Genomic DNA, 22,818 nt, shown 5'->3' on the forward strand with positions numbered 1-22,818 from the left:
AGTAAAAATTGAAAATATCTATATGAACTCTAGCAATCCTGCTTTTTAAAATGAACAATCTCTAGCCAGTCAAATGTAAAAGCAAATTAGGTTTTTTTCTACCACTACTAAAAACTCTATTTACTTCCCTTTGAACCTTTAGAACTTACATTTTCTAAATTTATCCTGCAATAATGAGGCTTTATATTTGCTTTTTTAGCAGTTCCAGAAGTCCAAGGCTTTAAAATGCTATTATAATATTAGAACAGTGATAGAATTATAACTGTTGGCAACTTACAAGGCAAGTAAACAAAACTGAATTCCAGCAAGACAATGATGTTGGTGAGAAGAAAGATGCATTTTTACTTGTCATTGTATCTCATTTTATGAAGAGAATTTTCTTCAGACTGAACACAGGTTCCCACATCAGAATTGTGTTGTATTTCTCAGAGTTGCCAGAAACACAAAAGGCTGCCACTATATTATTAAAGTTGCCACTATATTAAACAAAGCTCTTTTCAACAATTGGCTGGAAAGCTCTTCTCTGTCAGGTGTCTGACTTGGTCACTGCAAGTTTTCTGATTTCTGATCTTTATTACTGTTACTTTCCCTGATTTTGCTTAAGTTTGATAAATGTTGATAAACTAATATTACAGGGGATTTTTTCAATATGAAGCAGCGTTTGAGCTTTTTCATAATTTGTAGTCTATGTTAATACAGTAAAGCTTGATTTTACTTTTCTCCCTTTGAAGATACAGTGAATAGAACTTTGATCAGTCAAACCAGATATATTTGTATATTCCTAGCTTCTTTGAGAGACATATTTGCTTTAAAAATGTAATAGATTTCCTTTTATCCCTCTCTATCTGAACTTTAGACTAACTTATGAGAGGTAGCTTTCAGAAAATTAGGCTGAAGTTAATTATTTGAAGTACCTGTTACACATCATATTGTAGAAACTAATTTGATTACATATACATTTGTAAAAGCTTATTTATTTTATAGCTTCTGTGAATGCTTTTGATGTTTTGTTCCCTTCTCCCAGGAAGAGAACACACACACACGCACATCCCTAAAGATTTTACATTTTTTCAGTAGAAATGCTTTTTTAGCAAATGAATCCTGCATATCTGACATAAAACATTCAACATCTGCTCTCAGCAATTTTTTCCTTTGTAGCACCAAATCTGGATAACTAAACTGTAAACTGTTAAGAACAATAGGCAAAATGTCCACATGCAGAAATAGAGCTAAAGCCAGTCTCCCATTTTTTATTCATAGATCCACTTGTTTTGCAACCTGTACACTTACTTGTACAATGCAAAATACAAATATTAATAAATTCTGGGAGAAAATGAGATAAAGATAAAATACATCAGCCAATGGGAGCTATGATTTCACCTAAATGAAGACTAAAGAGAAAAGAAATGTTTTAATGTATAATCCTAATTTTGCTATTGTGTTATGATTTGTGTAACTACCATGTGACTTTTCTATACCTCTCAGTTAATGTGATGTTGCTGAAATACAGTGCCAAGATAAGTTGTTTCCCTAGACATGCCATCACTTGATGGGCCTAATTTCTTAACAATAGTATTTTAAGGAAATATCTATTCTTCTTATACCAGTGTTCATTTAGTTTTGGTAGCATAAAACAATACAGGGGAATTCCTGATTCTATTCTCATACAGTGCCATTTTCTCTTAATACCTCTGTAATGAAGTTTTGGCTCTTTCTGGCAAGAAAAGGAAACTGGAAAAAAGTCAGCAGGCAATTGATTAATGAGAAAGTCCAAGATCACAGTGGAAACAAATTAGAAAACACTCTCAACCTTACTTTCTCATCATATATTTTGGACAAAAGATGGTCTTTAACAGCCTGATTTTGCTTACCTTTAACACCAAAATAACTACCAAAGGGTTTATTTCATTGAAGAAAAGACAGAGACAGGAATTCAAATGTTAGAAATCAATGAATTAAATGTTAAACCCATAAAAGAGAAAACTTTATGAACAGTAGGAATACTTGCAATACACCTTAGAAAAACCCAATATATGAAGATTCTGTAGAGAATCACATCATTGCATGCCCAGAAAAACTGGTGTTAAATTCTTTTTGAAGAGTTTGAATTATTAAAGCACAAGAAATTGCCCAGAATAAATTAAGTAAACTATTGGACCAAATTCATAGTTCACCTACTGAGAGTAACAGTCCAATATAGATTTCCTGTACTTTAGTAGAATTTTCTGCAACTCTGGAAAATCAAATATATTATCCAATAAACATGTTGATTGTCAAATGCATGGTGATGCAGAATGAGACTAAAGCTCAAAGATATCCTGTACCACAAAGGTACCCACCCTCAAAGGGGGTTGTGCCAGACAACCTCCAGAGGTCCTGATCAAACTGCATCACCTTAACTGTGTTGATGTATTTTTCTTCTCAATATATGTATTCTTCTCTCAGTATTACTCCAAATTAACTAACAGCATATTCTGTCCAAGCCATTTGCACCTATACTTAAACTATGTTTATTCCCAGGAACTTATTTGAAACAAACATTTATCACTTTTAATACAGCTATCTAAATATACAATTAGCAGAAAATGTTACGGATTTTTCATTAAGTTTTTATCCAAGACCACATGATTCTTCCTTCACAATGTGAACTGTCTCCACACCAATGCACGTGTGCCATGTAAGACATCCAGTCCTAGGTCTTAGCTCTTTCACTGGGATATGCATTCAGTGGATATGCTTCAGCTAAATCAAACATTATTATTAAAGTGGATGGCTCCTCACAAGTTTTTCTTACTAAAGATTTTTACTTCAGAGTTTACTCATGTCTTGGTCTGAAACGGTCTATATTAATAACCTTCTAAATATGCTATAAAAGGTCTTCTTACAAGGTGTGGTAAACAGTAAATAAAGTGTATCTACAAGGATGATTGAAAGATAAGAAGCTTTTCTATACTCTTTTGTGGTTTTGCTGTCTTCTTGCTATGGTAATGTTATTAAGAATTCTGCCTGTCAAGATCAACATATCACTGTATTGACCATAAATTAGTACTAATATTATGCTTGTTACTTATTTGTAATTAGGATAGGAGGCAATTTACATTTTAGGTTGTGGGAAAAAAAAAATTTAAGTTAATTTTTATTTTGAGCTTTGTGTCCGCTTCCATCTAACAGTACAATCACATGTGATTGTATCACCTAAGAGAATATGACAAGAGCACGTCAAAAACATTCAATCTGATTTCAATCATATCTTGACATATTTGAATCAGGTGGATCAGCATATCAGTCACAAAATACTGCTTGGTGACTCTTTGCTGCGCTTTTAATCTTAAAACAGCTTCTTATAAAAGCTTTCAATGATATATGGAATTAAGGTACAATATAATGCAATAAAGAACCAAACACTAAAAATGACAATCACATGATTCAGTTTCCTACTAGACTCCAACTTCCTTCATCATATCACTCAACAAAGGAAGCTTGTAGCATATAATTATGTGCAAAAGAAGTCTCTACCGATTACAGGGGTCAGAATTCACACATTATGCTGCCACTGGATTGCTAGAAACAGAATAGACTGAAGAGAAACTAAATGTCAATGTTCTTTATTCTTTTTCATTCCCACCATCAACTAAGGCAACAGCGGACATGTTGGAATTCTAGTAGAATGAATGGATGTGTAGAAATGGATGGAAATGAGCTACATATTTCCTTCTTGCAAAAATAAGGTGTTAAACATGTTTACAATTATTTTTATCTATTTCAAATGCCTTACCAAGCTGCATAGAAATGGAGGGACACAAGCTATACATTACTTTGTGCAAAACAAGAAACTCAAACTTCTTTGATATTTTTTCTTGCTTATTTTGAATGCCTTAATTAAGGCAGTAACTTAATTAAGGAGAAGTAACCAATGCTTACAGTCCTCTAAATGTTCACACAGAATACCAAGCCTTTGATTCTTCCCTGAAATTTTCATGAGAGATTACTGAGAACAAGATAACAGAAGTATGAAGAAAACTAAGACTTAAAACTGGTACATATAATCTACATTGTATTTGCACTGCAGTTTACCTGGGACGAAAATGTACAGACCAGGAAGTCTGCCTGAGACAAAAAGTGAATATCCAGAATAACACCTCTTAGAGAGTTTTCAGTGTATCGGTTGTGAAGTCCTGCTGACCAGGATATGGAGTTATCACTGATAAATTCATAATTTGGATACCTGTGAAAATACAACACACTGTTAACAGCATAGTCTTGTTCTATTTATTTTTAATTTTTTTAAGAAGTATTATTTCTGCTGCAAGTTAAGCTCGATAATTTGTGTTGAGTCTCTGCGTTACAGGAAGGGAATTACAATTTTGCTGAACCCTGTAGAATGGTACTGCTGCCTCCAATCAAGCCCTCTATCTAGAAGAGAAAATAAATAAAAAGATGCTGTGTGTCTGATATGTAACACTGTAGGGGAAGCAAAAAAATATCAGGAAGTATATGCCACATTCCGCTAATGATGCTGATATGCTGATTTTAGATGAAATATACTCAGATCACTTAGTTTTCTCGACTAAATAGGATCTGGGATTCTAACTTAACTAGACTACATTTACTACAATACTGTCTGTTAGATACTGATTATGACACTGTGCAAAAAACTCCAGTCACCTTTAAGAGGGACATATTTAATAAATTGATCTAAATTAACAAAAATAATAAAACGTTTTCATAGTTCTTAAAGCCACATGGAGAATAAATTTCACAATTCACTGATCAAAAGGAAATTGATGTAAAGTTTCATGCCAATACACTATTCTAGTTATAAAAAAAAGTAGTACTATTTTAAGTGCTAACATTTTATTTGAAATATAAAACCTTGTTTTATATAATTTTTAAAATAAAAGATTTTATCATGTAACAAGAACAATTTAAAAATATTAAAAAGTAATGGTCTTTCTCAAAATATTTATGCCTCTGTATTGAGGAACTGCATCTGAAAGAAACTGTGAAAAGGAGAATGAATTAATTAAATTTTCAATCAGCCCCCTATCACATTTTTAAAGACATAACAAAGGTGGTAATTGCATTGATGTTACACATTAATTATATTTAAATCATGAAGTGCAACTCAAACGGCTAACCAGTCAACTACAAAATTTCAACTGCAGGGCTAATTATAAAACAAATACATACATATATATATTTTTACATATATTTATATAACAATTTTTTTTCAAATTTACAGCTTCATAGCAAATATAAATCAATGCATTGCATAAGAGAGTAAGGCAGCTAATATTAAATCTGTAAGAATTAATCCTTCTGATACTGTTTAATAAAGAAAAACAAAAATACAGACCTGCCTGTAATGCTGGAGCAACAATAAATTAAACCCACAACCAGATGTTTCAAAGTTTGAAACATCTATGATAAACATTGCTCAAAACAAGGCTTAAACTCAAAAAGTCTATAAGACAATGCAGCATGTGAATACACTCTGGACACACATCACACATGATTATGACACTCTCTTGCTAGAATTTGCCCAATTTATCCCATTTTAATGTTAAAAATATGGACAAACTCTTTTCAGAAGTGAAATGGACAAGCAGAGGCTGGCTTTTGTGACTACCAAATCAGGAAATAATCTGATTTGCTCAAGAGCAAATCAAAAATCTGTATGCAAATCTCCCACATTTGATGTAGAATGTATGGTAAATTTCATATTAATAGCAGGACAACTTTAAAGGCTGTATCTGATCATATATGTCAGGGAAAGTTCCTATTACATTAAAAACAAGACAAACAAAAAAGAAGGAGAAGGTGGAAACCATATTAATTTAGAATAACTAATAATCTCTCTTCTGAGAAATTACAGGAGCATATGAAACAATAGTTTTTTCAATAAGAATCTTCCACAATTACAATTCCCCTTCTCATCCTTTCATGTCTAACATTTTTTTGTTAAAATTTAACCACTTCTCAAAATACAACAGATGACACCATTATATTTGCAATACATTCTATTCTAGTTTCTATTGTGTTAATCATACTCATATCTTTTTAAAAAGAAAAAAAGTACAAACCAAATGGAAATATGTCCTACTCTACTCTGAAAACTAGCTGAGAAACAGAGATAAGCATCAATCTTATTTCAGTGAAAGAACTCCGAACAGAGCAACATGAAGAACATTTAACAGAAGGTGGCATTTCTAGGGACAGTGAACATGGTAAAGATATTTGCACAACTCCTGGCAAGTTCTTGGCATCAGGAATACTGCTAAAATTAATCACTTTCTTCAGACTTCAAAAATCAGAATGCACATGCTGAGTAGAGAAAAGATCTTTTCTTGAAGAATCTGATTTCTTACTAGCAAAAGATCAGCCAACTTTAAGGAATGAAGCACAAGGAAAAAAAAGTGTCATATTGGATCAGATTTTAAAAAGTCAGAATTATTTACACATCTTTTTATGCATAAATTTAAAATTTTCTTTTTCTTTCCTTTATTCTGGAAACAGTCTTTGAGATGCTTTTAAATCTAGTCTTCAATCCAGTTTGTAAAGTTGATCCAAATTCATCTAACCAACAGTTTCAGAGCCCATTTCTTCAAACCAGTGATCAAAGTTTATAATTTATCCACTCGCACATTAAAGTTTTCAAACAAGCACTTTTATGTTTTCCCAAACACACAGTGTTCATGCTTGGAAAAAGAGGTCTATTTTAAAATGTGAGTAAAATAGCAGCCATATTCAGTGTGACCAAAGAATCTTCTGATCCACTCTCCTGTCTCCAACATGGGCTGAAAGCGGAATATAAAGAAAAATACCAAGAAAAGGGCCAAGTGTATACTCCTCTCAAGCCGTATGTGGCCCACTGACTTCCTGCATCAAGTGAGGTTTAATTCTCCTTCCCATTCACTATAGTACCTTAGATTCTGTTCAGATCCAATTCCAGCCACAATGGTTGCAAAGAAGATGAAACTTCTAAAGTTCTATAGCTAGCTGATGCTTCCTTCCATTCCCTTTTCCACCTGTATTTATATTATGGTGAAAGTAATACAGTGTAAGCTTTTGGGAAGTGTTTTTTCTGTTGAAGTAGAACTTAGGCACAATCCTATTACTAGGATTCCTGAATGTGTGGAAAATGAATAATTAATAATTTGTCATATTCTTACTGACAGAATCACCCAAACCCCACATTTGGTAGGACACCTTCTAGTTTTCCTCACACATTCTCTTCTCTAAAACAGGAAAGGACCAGACAGTGAATCACAGAATCATTTAAATTGGAAAAGACCTTTAAGATCATTGAGTACAACCATAAACCCAGCACTGCCAAGTCCTCCAGTAAAACAAAAATATTCTACAAAGTGACAGTAGTGACTACCCTATTTTTACTACTGTAGTTGCAGTTGGTAGACAACTGACTGCAAGGGTAGTTCCTGAAAACATACTTCTCTTAACAGAAACAAGATGCCTATTCATGTGAATGTTGGCTAATTTTTCATTATTTAAATGCCAACACGGTTTGACAGCCAATCACTCTCATATAGACAGATATAATATCTAGTACTTTACTAATATTATTGCACCAATAATTGCAAAGAATGCAACATAAGCTACTGCAGTGTGACAGCCATTTCTATCAAAGCTTAGTAGTTCAATGTGACTTTTACTGTCAGAAGTGTAAACTAATTTGTACTTGATTTCACAAGAAGAAAAGCTTCTTTACTGCCAAAACATGACCTTAACCTGCCTTCAGATGCCCTTAAATGCCAAAATATCAAAATGCCTCCTGCCTTCTGTGAAATCACAGGAAGTTTCAAATGCCTTCCACTCAATGGCAAGCAATAGTAGGGCGCAAGTAACTTAGGAAATTATGTTTCAGTGTAAACTTTCACCTTAAAACTCAGTAGTAATGCATAAAAAATTCTCTCCTATTTACAGCTTCTATGCCTTTCATTAAGAAAACGTGCAAAATCAATGCTGTACTATTGAGCTGTATCTTACCATATTGCAGTAAGACTGTGATATGGAATGGACCTGAGCTGCAATGCTTAATATGTAATTCAGTACCGTTTTACTGAACATGTTACACTTCTACAATTAATTTTGTTGCTACTGAGAACTTGGGATGATATATTTACATAGGTAGAGCATCTCATTATTATTCACAAAGAGTGCTAAGAACTGAAAAGTACACAAAAATAAAGAAAAAATGCATAACTAAGATTGTTACAGAAACACTGAACTCTGTTATGTTACAAACTAAATAAAGTTATGTAGGACATTACAATGAATTAAATATTATTACCTCAATTTTGTATTACTCGTCTTTCCATTGTTTAGATTTGCACTTTAAATGTTATTTTATAACTGTTCCTGCTACTGTTCTTGCTGCTATACATACAAAAATGGAAGGATTAGGTTGCCATCATCTGGAGTTGTATATGTTTATTTAGTTTTTATAAAACACCATAATTTTAAATAGCAGCCCTTTATAGATATGAAAGAAAAATAGAAATAGCACAGTTGATATACACAGATTTTCCATGCTGTAGAAAATTCCCCTAACAGAAAATAACATTTTCTGCTTACCTTGTATATGCCAAAGAAAATTTGTTACACACTATGTTATCTTATATATTTTTCCAAGAATGTATACCAAGGATGAAACAGTTTAAAAGCTTGCCACTATTGAGTAACCTTGATTTTAAGAAGTATTCATTAATTAAAAGTACTAATTCACACGTAAATATAGGCCATATTAGGAGTAAATGAATGCAAACTGCAAATCCACCTTCTAGAGAGATAGAAGAGGACAAAGGGGAAAAAAAAGGACAGAGACACTGTTACAGGTCAAGAATCCCAGATATAGTTAAGGACAAATTTTAAAACTATTCAACATGTAGGGTTAAAGTCTTCTAAGTTGTCAGTATAGAAGTCTATCTGAAAATCATCAGAAGCTTTTCAACCAACTTCTAAAAATTGCTCTGGCAACTATTCACAGAAATGTATTTTTTGAACAGATGAAACTTCTTAATATATTAACCAGTTTTTACAATATTCCTGAATAGTTTATTTATAATATGTATATTTTAAAACACGTTTGGTGTGTTCATTATTTCTATTTCTACCTCCTTTTTACAGCACTGATTTGTTTTTAAATAGTCAGACGTATCTTGCTCAACTGTTCTAGATTTTTAACATTAAGTTTTGAAAAGCATACTTGAGGGAAAAAAAAAAAACTAAAAACCATATCTTAGAGGAAAATCAAAATCCCTGGAAAATTAAATGCAATCTGAACTGAAAAAAAGATGAAAAAAATTATACTAAAACTTGTGCGTGCATGATAGCCAGAAATCGAAAAGCTAACCAGAAGGAACAAGCTGTAATATAAACATAATTCATCTTACTTGGACTTTGCCTCTTGCAATAAGGAAGGGTCATCTGTAGCCAAATACACTCTCTTTTTATCAACTTGCATTCTGCGAGCGAGAAGTTCAAACCTCTCTTCAACATGTACCATGTATTCTTCAATCGGATGAAATGCTGCTTCTGTTCCTACTTTGTCTGTCCTTCGAACGTGAACACTGGGAAGAGGTAGAAATCAGGAATTAAATTTACAAATACTACACACACTTTAGCAAATGAAATTTTAACTCTAAGTTTCAAGCCTGCCCTTTTAGAATGCATACCAAATTGAATTCCTACACAAAATAAGGAAGGATTAAAAAGTCATCCACGTCCATCAAGACACACTGGCAGCATGAAGTTAGCTGTCAGTCTGTTCTTGAAAGCAATATAGCAATCGTGAAAAGAAGGCACAAGGTAAGTGAAGGAAAAGAACGAAGGACATTGAATTACAGCATATGAGGTGTTTCTTTGGTGCAGAAGGTTACCTGTTGTAGCTAGATTATGTTTGATCAATACAGCTCAAAAAGAAATTAGGAATATTTCCATCATGGATATACTAAGACATCAACTAAAATGCATGGTTTGAGTGAAGGTTGTTATAAATGCATCTTTTCAACCTTCTTGATACCTAACAAGGCTCCAAATACACCAGTGCTGAAGGGGCCTACCAATTCAATGGTCAAAAGCTGACTAACGTTTGGACAAACCTATTGTGTACTCCTCAAAAAACAAAGCTTAAGGTTTCAAGGAAAATTCTGGCAAAGGAAGCGGTAGTTGCAGACTCTAGTACAGCAACAGCAACATTTTTCGTGCTATATGACAGAAAACCTTTCTTCCACACGCTGGACTTTATTGCCCACGGGTGCTTTCCTTCCTTATCCTCATATCTCCCCATACAGACCATTTCAATTCATAGTTACCACTGAGAAACAACAACTGTGGAAAAAATCAGCAGGGAAGCAAAAAGCACACATCATGTTCCTACGTAGCCAGTGATAAAATTAGTTGTGGATTGTGGCATGTAAAATGTAGGCTTAGCCTCTTTTCCTCAAATAAAAAAGCTATAGGCACTTAAAAAGAAGACCCAGACAATAAAGTGTCTGGAATACAAGCTCTAAGGCAATTAAATTAATGAAATTCTGTATTACTAGACATGAAAGCACATGTTAAAAAAACCTTCTATTCAGATGCCTTTTACATATCCAGTCCAACTGCAGGTAGACAAGTACACTGAAGGAGTGCTCGTAATCAAGCTCTATTATGCATAGTTAAAAAATAATAGCTTCATCTAGAAATCACCCTCTCCCCTTACAAAATACTTGAGGCTCTTGGATAATCATCATAAGACAATTTTTCCTGAACAGAAACCACTACATACACATTTTAAAGCACAGAGAGTTAAAAAGAAAACCAAATACCCACCCGATCACTGGATGTTTGAAACCAAGTTTCCTTGTGGCTTCCTCTATTTCTTTTTCTAGCCAAGGCTGTGGACGAATCAAGTATTTCACAAACTGTGAAACCCACCACACTGCAGGATCCCCATGAACACGAATTAGTCTATCAGCCAAGTCTTCAGGGACAGCCAAGGGTAAATAAGGTGGCCGTGGGTGTAAGCTGTCAACAATGGGAAGTTCCACCACCTGAACATCCTTATCATTAGCCTCACCTGTTTTAAAATACATACTAGGATGAGTCAAGTAGTTTACTTTATTAATCAACTTTACCACTGGCAAACAATATCCCAAACATATTAGCTAATCTGTATCTTCAACTTCAAAAAGACTACCTAACCCTTATTCTACTTTTTCAAAATAGCATCAAAAAAATCTAACAAAAATCATAGTTCTAGACTGGACTTATATATGAATGGTATCTAACAATGCATTAAAGTACAACAAAATTGAAGGTCCTTGAATTCTTAACAGCTAGTAGTTAATAATATATAAAATGTGTTCGTCTTTATATATTCATACCTTTTTATATACACAACTATACCATTACTGTGTGCTAAGGCCAACGTGAACAGACTTGTTACGTAAAATGTCTAAAATTCAATTAATTGTTTAAAAATTAAACAAAGAAATATTTTGAGGCATAAGAAATTGTTAAAAAAAATAACTGTGGCTCTGCTGCTCTTTTGAATACATTTCATTGGAGTAAATCTTAGCATGTCAGACATAACTACAACCACTGAATTAGCTACTCTGTTGATAGAAGGAGAGACAATTCCTGGCGTCAAGAACTTAAACTGTGAAGATAAGTAGCAAATAAATAGATCAAGGAAAACACAAGCACAAGCAACGTATAAGCATGTGATGTACATCCAGGTAAGAATTTGTTATCTTTTAAATATTACCTATTGTATGGGATTGATGCTTTAGATGGGACTTCCATTCAAGGTTTAAGAGCTACTGAACATTTTTAAAGAGTTTTTACAAATTACATGAACACAAGCATCTACATAATTGATAATTCAAAGCTATGTTCATATACTGAAATAAATTATAATACATGACAACAAAACAAAACATTACATTTTTGAAGCACTGAACATTTCAGATAATATTTCCACTGTGCTCATTTACTCTAAAATAACATTTTCATTGTTTGCAGTGTTCACTGGCAAAGATGATTAGTTCTCCCTTTAGTGCTCACCAGCCAGGAAAGAAAACTGTTTTAAATCAAACTCAAATAACTGTTGATGACCAAATAAACCTTATGGTTGAAAAAAATCAATTCAGGGTGGGAATAATGAGTTTAAGAACAGTTAAAAATCCCAAAGGTTAGAACACTTTCACATGCACTCATTTCAGTATACTTGGGACAAAGTCCTAGAAGTATGACACTTGCATAATTAAGCCATACGTTGCCAGAATGCTACATTAACTCCCGTGAGCCTATGAAGACTGGTCAAAATTCAGCAGTAACTCTCTGAGATATGGCTATTTAAATAAGGAATGTTTGTTATTCTTGGGTATATTTTCAATTAATTTTTACTAGATTTGGAAAATCTAGATTCCTAGATGTATCTGTATGTCAATATTTCATCACTGCACTGTATAACATCACTGTAAGGGTAATTTGTTACAAGAATTTCCCATAGAATATGTACTACAGGTATGGATAATCCTTTTTAATTCAAGAAGTCAATTCCTATTTTTATCATCTATTATATCACACATACAGGAAAAGATTTAATAAAAGTTCATAAATTTAGTAAAAATACTGAGTATTTAAGTCTTCTTGTAATATGATGGATAATATTTTATTAGTATGACTTCAGAAAGCTGTAATAAAGAAAAAAAAGCACGATGAAGCCATGGAAGTTCAAGTGCAGAGGTTGAAGTGCTAGTGAATTATCAGGTAGAAGTTTAGACAAGAAATATTTAGCTTGGGAATGGTATGAAAGAATGTCTGAGGTTCTATTCTTTTTACCCTTTCCCCCTCAACTGACATTGGGGAAGAAAGAGGGTGGCAAAAGTAGTAACAGCAATCTTAGCCAAGAGAAGAAAGAAAAGACTCCAATCTGAAGTTAGAGAAGGAAATTCACTGCAAACCTTTCAAGGAGAAAAAGCACAGATGCAAAGACGCATATAAAAAGGTGGATTTTTATTAAGCACAATATCACTCACAAACTTTTAAACTTCATTCTACCACTGAAAAAAACCACTGATGCGTAAAGATAATAATTTGGAAAATCTTGCTAGTGATAAAGCTGATTGAGCAATCTACTATTTGACATTCTGACCCTGAGAAGATCAATTCTGACCCAATTTCAACCCAATAGATTTTTTTCATCCTATTTAAAGGATAAGAGTGTGCTTCTAAAAATTTCCACAGGCCAACTTAAGGTTTTGAACAAAACGAGATTGGCCAGAAATAACTAGGAAAGCTCTCAGCATATATAGCAAACTATATTAAAATATAAGAAAATCACAAGAATATCAAAGAAGATTGCGAAAAAAAAAGAATCAGATTTCAGCTTTGAACTGCATGTGATAAGGCTGTTTGAAAAGTAATGAAACTGCAAGACTTGTTGTGAACCAAAAGCAGAAAAACAACGTATTTCACTAAGGAAAAACCAACAAGTTGATTGCTTGAAGTAACTACTAGGCTGAGTGTTAGCAAGTGCTCTTTGAGGTAGGAATAACTGCTTTTTGAGAAGGAACTGAAAATATCATATGGTTATTCCACAGAGATTACGAGTTTCTTACTTTGTAAAACTATAAAATATGAAAACCAATAAGGGAACAATTACTGAAAGTATTGACAAATGGAAAGTCATAAAATGAAATATTCACATCTACAAATCAAGGGATGTGTTGATATTATAATTAGACATTTTGAAATGGTTACAGAAGCCCCTCATGCTTCAGGATTACTGTTAACAGTTACTGTTGACAAAATAATTGTGACACACAGTAGTGTGTTGAAACAATGCAATAATTGTTTTTTTTTAAAAAAGTTAAAAATCAAATGATAAATATGGTCATGGCTATTTGCAATGCTGTTGTATTTTGTAAATGCTTTACATAAGATTAACATCTGCATAATCAAACACATAGATATGTGTACAATTCTGGAAAACTTTATGATAACTCTCTAGATTTTATTACCTTTATCATAATTCTGAACAATGGAGAGAAAAAACTTCCTGTTAGTCTTCACTTACATTTAAAAGTATGGGAGAGCAGATGCAGTAAAAGGAAAACTTACAGCAACTTTTTCTTGGACAAAACCTGTTAAAACCAACTCTTCAGTAACACTAAGAAGTAAACAACTCTCTGCAACAACCATGTAGGCAAGTGATAGCTTTCTTATCCTACTGATCACTCTTTTTTTTTTTTGTGCAGTGTTTGTGGAAAGATTCCTAATAGCCGATGATACTGTCCTATTTTTAACAGGCATAGTTTTAAAAACTGTTATCCTTTTTTGGATAGCAGTTGACTTGAAAACAAGCTGCAATCAAAATCAATGATACAAGAGATAACTAAAACTCAGTCAAATCAATAGGCAAGTAGATGCATTAGAAAACAATTAAGTCACATTTCTGATTCATATGAATCAGAGTTAAAAATACAGAATGAACTTTTAATCAACAAATTTCTTCAGTTCTTAGCTAAATATTCTCTAATTTGTAAAATATTTGAGTTTTTCTACTTCTCAGCTGTATTTGTTGATAAGCCATAAAAGGTAATAATCCATACTAATGTTTGTATCTTTTTCTCATGTGGGTAGTTCAAATCACAGCATTATCATGTCAATCAGGTTCAATTTCCTGCTCACTGCTGGTCCAGCTTTGAGACTTGATCACAGAATCTCAGAATTATATAAGTTGGGAGATAACTCTAGAGTTGTTGCATGTCATTTACAAGTCATCAATATTTTAAATTACTTATTCTCCTGTGATTTATTTTGCTTTTACAGTTCCCAAAAGCTGTCACTATAATTCTATTTATAGCTTGTTTAACTTTCATGATTCCAGGTGCTATTTTTCAGTTTGGATAAACCCAAATAATTGTCCTCTAGAGTTCTGCAATTTAATCCATTTTTGCTGCACTGAGTAACCAAAAGATTGAATGTTTTTGCAATAGCCATGAAGTACTGCGATATTGAGAACACTCACTCTTACCCCAACATGTTCTGGAGGAAGATCATGGACTGTATAGAAATTGATTTTTATTCAAATGACGGTGCCAATTGCACCATCTAGTTCTTATTTATTACAATTTTTTGAATATGTTCATCACTAATACATCAGTAATACAGTTTCAATTTCCAGGAGTCCCACTGATTACTTTTTAAATACTGAAATGAGCTCCATGTGTTATAAAAAGCATAACTTTGCTTCCCCGCAGTATCCCAAAGTGCTTTAATCGCTTTACAGCCCTCAGGACTTACATGATTTTTCATGATTTGGCATAACCTTACTGTCTGCCTGGTTTTCAAATTTAAGCTTTGTCCTTCTAGTTTAAAGCCCATTTAGAATCTTTTGCTATTTGTATCTTTTGTATCAACTTCTTTGACATAAGAAACGTGTTGATTTGGCTCAAAAAAAACTTTGGAATTTTGTCATTTTAGCTAATCTTACTTCCTACTATCTGAACATTGGCTCATACCTGCACCTGGATGAGCATTTTCATTGGGTGTTCATTACTTTCTTACTTGTAAGGAGGTTGACACTTTGCCACGCAATCATTACTATTAGTTAACATTAACTGAAAACCTGTTTGATCATTTATTCTCCTATTATTTAAAAATTCATCAGCTGATTTCGAAGTACTTTTTCAAGAAGCTGTCCTTAAAAGTATGCCAAGGAATACTATGCTAAGGACATTCCTGTCTTGTAAATGAAAAGTGCAATTTAATTTCTGTTTCTGTTGCTAGAAACACAACTGAATAAACCCATGTAAAAATGGAATCGCTTTGCTGCTTTTCTGTTTCTATAATATACTTATTTAAGCTGATATTAACTTTCATAGACTAATCACAGATCTGCCAATTTGAAACCTTATTCAAGTGAACAATTCTAAATTCAACCACATGAGATACTGCAGAGTGCTAAGAATGCTGTTTGATTAGCACAGGATATGGTGGGAGAGACTGCTGAATTCTCACAAGGCTCCTCCACTGTCTTGCTGGCTGCTGTTCCTTAATGTGAAGACAGCAGGTTCAGGGTTCATCAATATTTTAATGCTTTTCTTCACAAAACAAATAAGGGAAAAAATTAAAACTATACAAAGTTATGGTGTGTTATGCTATTTATGAATTGTCAACTAATTCAGAAGAAAGAAAAAGTAGGCTTTTATCTGTTCTGTGATGCACACTACATCTCCTACAACTATCTTTTGGGGATTTCCAAGCTTTAATAAAGTTACCTCATAAGAACTTTATGCCATAGTTGAATTATAAAATGGAATTGACATGAGATAAAAATCCTATTTTTCTTCTAAAGTAGTCAGGGTAAAATATAACTCATATATCTAAATGTTTTCTCTAAGATTTTGCTTTGTACAATTTTTAATACAAAATTTTTGAACTTAGTTTCTGATTACTTTCTCAGTAGTGTTCCACTTACTAATTTTTTAATCATCCTTTACGTAACCAAGCCTTTTAAGGATGGCAGGTGTTGAATAAATTTGGTGCAATTCTGACTTAAAGAAACTGAAAATACAGTTCTTTTATTCCCAGGTTTCATACGCCATATGGAGAGTGTTGTTCCATTTATCATCCCAAGAGGTTGATTCTCAACAGCTTCAGGAATGAATAAACAAAAATGTTTTCAAATATGCCAACGTGCCTTTTATTATTTTTTTCAATCCAGCACTCCCAAGGCTTTTTTCCTACATTCTTTCCTCTCCTCTCTTGCACAACTCTTGCAACTATACTCACTTGTTCTCATGTCTCTTACCACTCTCTCTGCTGTTTGCCTGTTGAAAAGTGACATCTGTGATCAGTCACTGCTTCTCACTTGCAGGCCTGAATACTGGCTTTAGTGTCTCTATACACATACACAGTCTATCTATTGTGTGGACTTTTGAGTGACCTTAACAAGACGTATTTCTCTTGGTCAAATTCGGCCAAAATTCATCCAATAATCAGAACTTGTACTAAGATAGAATTAAAAAGAAAAAGCACAAAAAAAGAAAGGCAAAGCATGACGACAAAGCTTTTGCTCTCACAAGAAACTTGCCTATAATACTTCTCTGCCAAACATACTATTTTATCAGTTCCCTCCTAAAAAGTAAAAGTTTAACAACAGTCTTTCTGCTCCTGCAAAACCCCCTAACTTCCAGAATTCCTGAACTACCAGCATGCCTTTGTAACACAAGTGGCTTTCAATAGTATTTATCTTCCCATGTCATTCTGGTTCTTTGAAAATTTTACCCATAATCAAAACCACAATGTAAAGATAGGCAGTGCTCTTACTGTCTTAACAAGTGATGAGATTTCAGTAGATGTTTTCCCTTTTGGACCTAACGGAAGCCTGAACTGAGTGTAACGATTTCTGCATTTGAAATAGCTCTCTTTCTAACAAAACTAAATCAGTAGCACCTACTGAAGCCTTTAGAGCCTCCATTCCCTTTTTAGCAAGCTCAGGAGAGCTGTATTATAAAGACCTATATTTCTGTTTCACTCTATTGAAAGCTTCTCATCCCTTATTAGAAGTTTTTTGTGGCAACTGTCACACCACTTTGAGAGAACACTAAAATAGTAAAGATTTTTCCTTTCCTCAATTATATACGCAGCATGACAGCTGGAAAGTTTACAGAAGAAGTGACTGCATGAATTTACTTCATATAACAGCAGACCATCAAACTAAGAAAAAATCAGGAAGCTTACTAGCAATTTATTTTTCCTTTTATCTTTATATATTCAAACTGCTTTTGAACTATGCCTTATTTCATCTAAAAAGCATATATCAAAAGGGGTACCTGCCTAAGAGGAGTTCCAATTTCCCAGCTACCAGAAAATATCATAAAATGTATTTGCAGAGGGAAATACTGTGATAAATGAAAAGGGGTTTTGCCGTGTTATCCAAGTTTAGTCATTCAAGTAAACAGTAACCACAGTTAATGATTTAAAAGTAAGATCTTACATAAGGATAGCTGAAATAACTCAGGAAAACATATTAAAAAGACCTTTACAGCAATACTGAAGATAGACTAATTCTAGATTTAATGTCAAATAATTCCACTGAAGCTTAATCTCTATTTCAGTCTAATGTACCATATACTTGAAAATACTTCCAAATAATTGCAACGTATATTAGGTTATCTTTTCTGGAACAGAAGATAGATTACTTTTATAATAATCCTTCACGGACTTATCTCTTGCATGCATATGCTCATTGGGCATACATTTGAGCCTGTAACAAGCACGTATAAGCATGTCAAAAACAAGACAACATGCAGACAATATTTCATATCTCATGACCTAGAAGTTTGCAACAGGTCATGAGAATGGAGCTTAATATTTGTACTTGGCTGTCCACGCATCTATTGGAGGAATGCTCCTAGTTTAGATAAAACATTTACTGTGGTTTTGAGCTAGTGGTTTACAACTCCCAATCTTGTATTGTCCTAATATCAACACTTGGAAGACTCATCTTGCAATGAATTAGTAAAAATACCTCCATATGCAAGTCCAGATGGAACACAACTCTCAAGGTATGAGTAGACAAAAAGACATTTTAGTTAGCCATAAATAAAACAGGAGACAATAAAACCGCTATGTTGTTTGAAATTCACAGCAGTGAGGCACATGTCACCTTAACAATGCATCTGAAAGAAACAGGGATGCATTCTACATCATATGGTCTACCAACATGAAAGGAGGAAAATCAACAGTGTAACTCTGCAATAATGGAAAAGGAAGTTTTTCTGGTCTTCAGTCATAGGGGAAAATGTAAAGGCAGTATTAATAAAAAACCCAAGATAAATCACATATAATGTACCATAAAAAAACTATTATTAATTTGAATACTACTAGAAATTTAAACCCACTACCATTTCTTACAGGAATTAAGGGTACTTGCAAACAAAACACCTGTGTTGTTGAGTTTGTCACAGTATTTATTTAATAGTAAATAGTAAAGGAACACTAACACAACAGCATTTATGGACATGCAATGCCAAAAATATGATATTATAGTAAATATTTTTTCTTTTAATATTGCATATTTATTGCTTCATATGAAATGTTAACAAATGTTAACATCTTTTCTATATGACATTCTGAATCCATAAAAAAAAATGTATCTTGAGAATCAGCTGGCATTTTTAGGCAGTTTTTTTAATTCATTACTCCAATGCAAAAAGACAAAACTTTTTAGGACTTGGTGAAATTATACTGAAACAAATAAAATGTCCAACCTTGCACTACAGCCTCTCTATATAGAGAGTTAATAGAAAGAACAACTCCCCATAATAAACAACACATTCCCAATTATCAGTGATAACCAATAGTGCTGGAGGTGCTTTGGGATGTCTTCCACCTGGAAATGGTGCTAGCCATTTTCAAGACATAGGAAAGGTTTGGATGAAATATTTGTAAGACAGGAATTCAACTCCACAGCTGACAGTTTAGATTACTCTTGTCTAAAGATTACTTAAAAATAGGTAATATTACTTAACCAGAACACTGTGATGACCAGTGTATTACATGAAAAAGTAATTAGAAACTTGAATGCAGGTTATAATTCCCCAAAAATCTAAGAATGTTTCAGTTTGGATTGAAACTTATGCAGCCAAACAAAGAACTCAGATTAACATTCGAAACTTTGTAAAGATTGCTTGACACCTAACACACTTCTGAGGTAATTTTACTCTCAATTTACATCAAGCTGTCTTTTTATATTCAAAAAAAAATGGACTCTTTTCATTTAAACACAAAGCACACTAGTATTCTTCCCTACTGTGCACGCTGCAGTACAACTTTTCAAGTACAGAATGGTTACCTCAAATCAAGTAAACTCTAATATTAGTCCAATTTGTAGCTCTTTTGCTTACTAAACAACTCTTAGAAGGGTGACAGTTAAGCAAAAAACCTTTTTTACAGTTTGTAATGGAAGCTTCGTTTACCAATCTGTAATTTATCATCCATGATTTAATGCTCGTGAGAAAAGTTTGCACTTAATCTCTAACCTACTAGTACCAGTTTTGCTGCTACACTGGGGGCAACATCAATCTTCTAGGAAAATGGGAAAGTCATGCTTCAAAAGGTAATATTTGGTATGAACAGCATAAAATCTGTGATCAAATATGTGAACAATTATTAGTACCACTGCATAGAAGAAACCAAGAATCCTTTTCTCCCAGTCTACGCTCTCCATAGATTTCTAAGTCTAAAAAGTAACAGTGGTGCTTCAGCTTCCCCTTATCAAGAAATGTAGGGAAGTAAGTCCCTGCTATTTGGAAAGCAATTATTTCAGTGGTCACAATTAGGTTACCTTCATTCACTTCAACACACGTAAACAATTCTCATTAAACAACATGTTTGTTAGTCCCCTTATGGTCCATGCACTGAACTATTATCTAACGGCCAGTTGCATTCTATAAAGACATCAAATCTTATTCTAAATTAAGATTGGCATAAGGAGAACTTGCTGTATAAAATCCCCACATATTTGTTTCTTGAACATGATTGGATAGATAGCACAATTATATACACCAAACATTAAAGAAATACACACATTCTCACTTCTGCCAAAAGAAAATTGACTCAACAATGGCTGTATTTAAAGGAAAGTATTCCCCATTTTTCTCCCATCCTGCTAAAAATGCTGCTGACATGGAAAACAACCTCCAAGAACACTATTCCTTTATGAAGAATAGACTTGCTATAATTCCTCATATAATTCCTCATACAATTAAATGAGAACCAATAGTACACTTAGCCTATGCAAGTGGCTTAATCAGAATCACGATTCAGTGGATGGGCTTGATTAACTATAGCATGAAAAAGCACACATGTATTTTATTAAGAACTTATTAGAATACAATTTAATTTATTTTAATATGGCAGATTTGGGATTGCACAAAGGAACTTCATGTCAAAAGTTGTAAGGCAATATCAAAAGTATTGCTACAAAACAAACAAAAAAAACCCAAACCCACTGAAAAAACAAAGGCAAATATTCTTCTATGTAAATAAACCTAGTTTCAAGAAATGACTGCATCTCCTGTAATTCCAATTTCAGATCATGCAAGCTTTTCTGCTTCTGGACAGGTTGCCAAAACAAGCATCAGCAGCAGGAGCAAGTTGTTGTTAAAAAACACACCTCATTTCCATCTGTCCAGCTGCCTCTTTGTCTAAAAGTAGAAATGTTTCCCAAATAGAAGTGGGAGGACCAGCTTTTAAAACGTGCTTCATTTTAGAACTGAATTATATTCTTTAATCTCCTACTGTGAAGCAGATTTTTGTGGCCTTGAATCAGTGTAGGTCTTCCTCAGAATCCTTTCATATTTATCAATATTCATTTTGAATGCCAGATAACAGAACTAGACAGTTCCTGCAGCCTGTCATTCCTCTGCAAGGCAAACCAACTTCTTGCTATTATTCAATAACCCTCCACTTAGACATGAATAAGGGTCCCACTTTGCTCCCTTAGGCTACTGCATTGCTCTGAAAACTTAAACCTATCTCATTAAAATTCCGAGATTCTTCTAAGAGTTACCACTTCCTAAACATATTTATATCTTTACACATACAAATGTCTTTCTACAGAGTATCTTACAAGGTGCCTTGAGGACTAAAAAATCCGCACAGTATGAGTAGCTTGATTTCAAGATTAACACAACTAAAAAAAAAGGGAAAATACAGACACTGCTGTTACAGTCTGTTCCCTCAAATCACCACTCTCTAGTATGCTTCAAAGAAAGGGAATTTGCTTGAACTAAAATGTAAATATTGGAAGTTAGTTTATAAAAATTATATTAAGAAATAGAAATTGATCCATTTTTCTCTGCAAGATTTTATAAAGAAGACTGAAATATGGGAGAAAAACATAATTCATACAATTGTATGCAAGTTAAAGGATTTTTTTAGGTCCATACTAAACATTCATCTGATTTACATATAAGCAAAACTACTCTCAAGGAATATCTAGTTCATGGAATGAAACTTTTATTTATTGCAATTAACTCTGCACAACTTCTTATGGTTTGACTTTGCAATTTTTATTTAGTCCTTTTGATACTGTTGCCTGATAGGCTTTAATAAATTAAAAATTCATTTTATGTACCCACAGCATCCTGTTTCTTGAATTATACATATAAACATACTAGTTAATTCATATTTTAAGATTATAGTTCAATTAATGCTTAAAAGCTGGCACTACCAACAAATGAAGAGCTCTGCCATTTTTTCCCCTCTGGGTATCCCTTCCTTAAAAGCATTAATTCATCAAACCATAGCTAGAGGTAGCAAAATCAATATTCAAGGGTAACTACAGGAAACTTTGTTTCAGGTTTCCTTTTTCAAGTTATCTTTCATCTTAGTGGTTTGTATGCCTTATGGGAAGGAGTACATACTGTTATTTAAAGCATGTAGATGGCTTCTTTACCTGCACATCCCATGAAATGCAGATATAACTTCTAACTATACATTAATCTGTCCTTTTTCTTAATTTGTTTTCTTTTCCCATTTATTGTATAATTCCATTTTTTATCTAGTTATTTTATCATCCTCTTTCAATGTATTATTAAGGAATGCCACTGTAACATCATAAATCAGCAACAAAAAAATTATAAGAAAAGGCCTCCTCTATTTTAGCATGTTGCAATGACAACACATTATGACCTGACTAAGTAATTATCTTAAAGAACATTAATCACAAATTTCATTATAAATACATCTTCACAAGTTCTCTATATTTTGACTCTCATTACTAGGAAATCA

The 22,818-nt window shown here is 33.2% G+C and overlaps 1 protein-coding gene across 2 annotated transcripts in view; it reads right to left on the reverse strand.

Moving 5' to 3' along the window:
* FUT8 (fucosyltransferase 8) overlaps nt 1-22,818 on the reverse strand; it is a 92,384-nt gene that overhangs the window by 2,234 nt on the left and 67,332 nt on the right. For both annotated transcript variants that reach the window (XM_027885911.1, XM_027885920.1), the window contains 3 exons: nt 10,837-11,083; nt 9,414-9,590; nt 4,075-4,225 (listed from right to left, as the gene is read on the reverse strand). In XM_027885911.1, coding sequence (XP_027741712.1) covers nt 4,075-4,225; nt 9,414-9,590; nt 10,837-11,083 — 575 coding nt within the window. The remainder of the gene's footprint in view (nt 1-4,074; nt 4,226-9,413; nt 9,591-10,836; nt 11,084-22,818) is intronic.

This window comes from Empidonax traillii, unplaced genomic scaffold, assembly GCF_003031625.1.
Source record: "Empidonax traillii isolate 1590-97213 ecotype Southwest subspecies unplaced genomic scaffold, ASM303162v1 scaffold11:size2795301, whole genome shotgun sequence".
In the NCBI taxonomy this organism is placed as follows: Eukaryota; Metazoa; Chordata; class Aves; order Passeriformes; family Tyrannidae; genus Empidonax; species Empidonax traillii.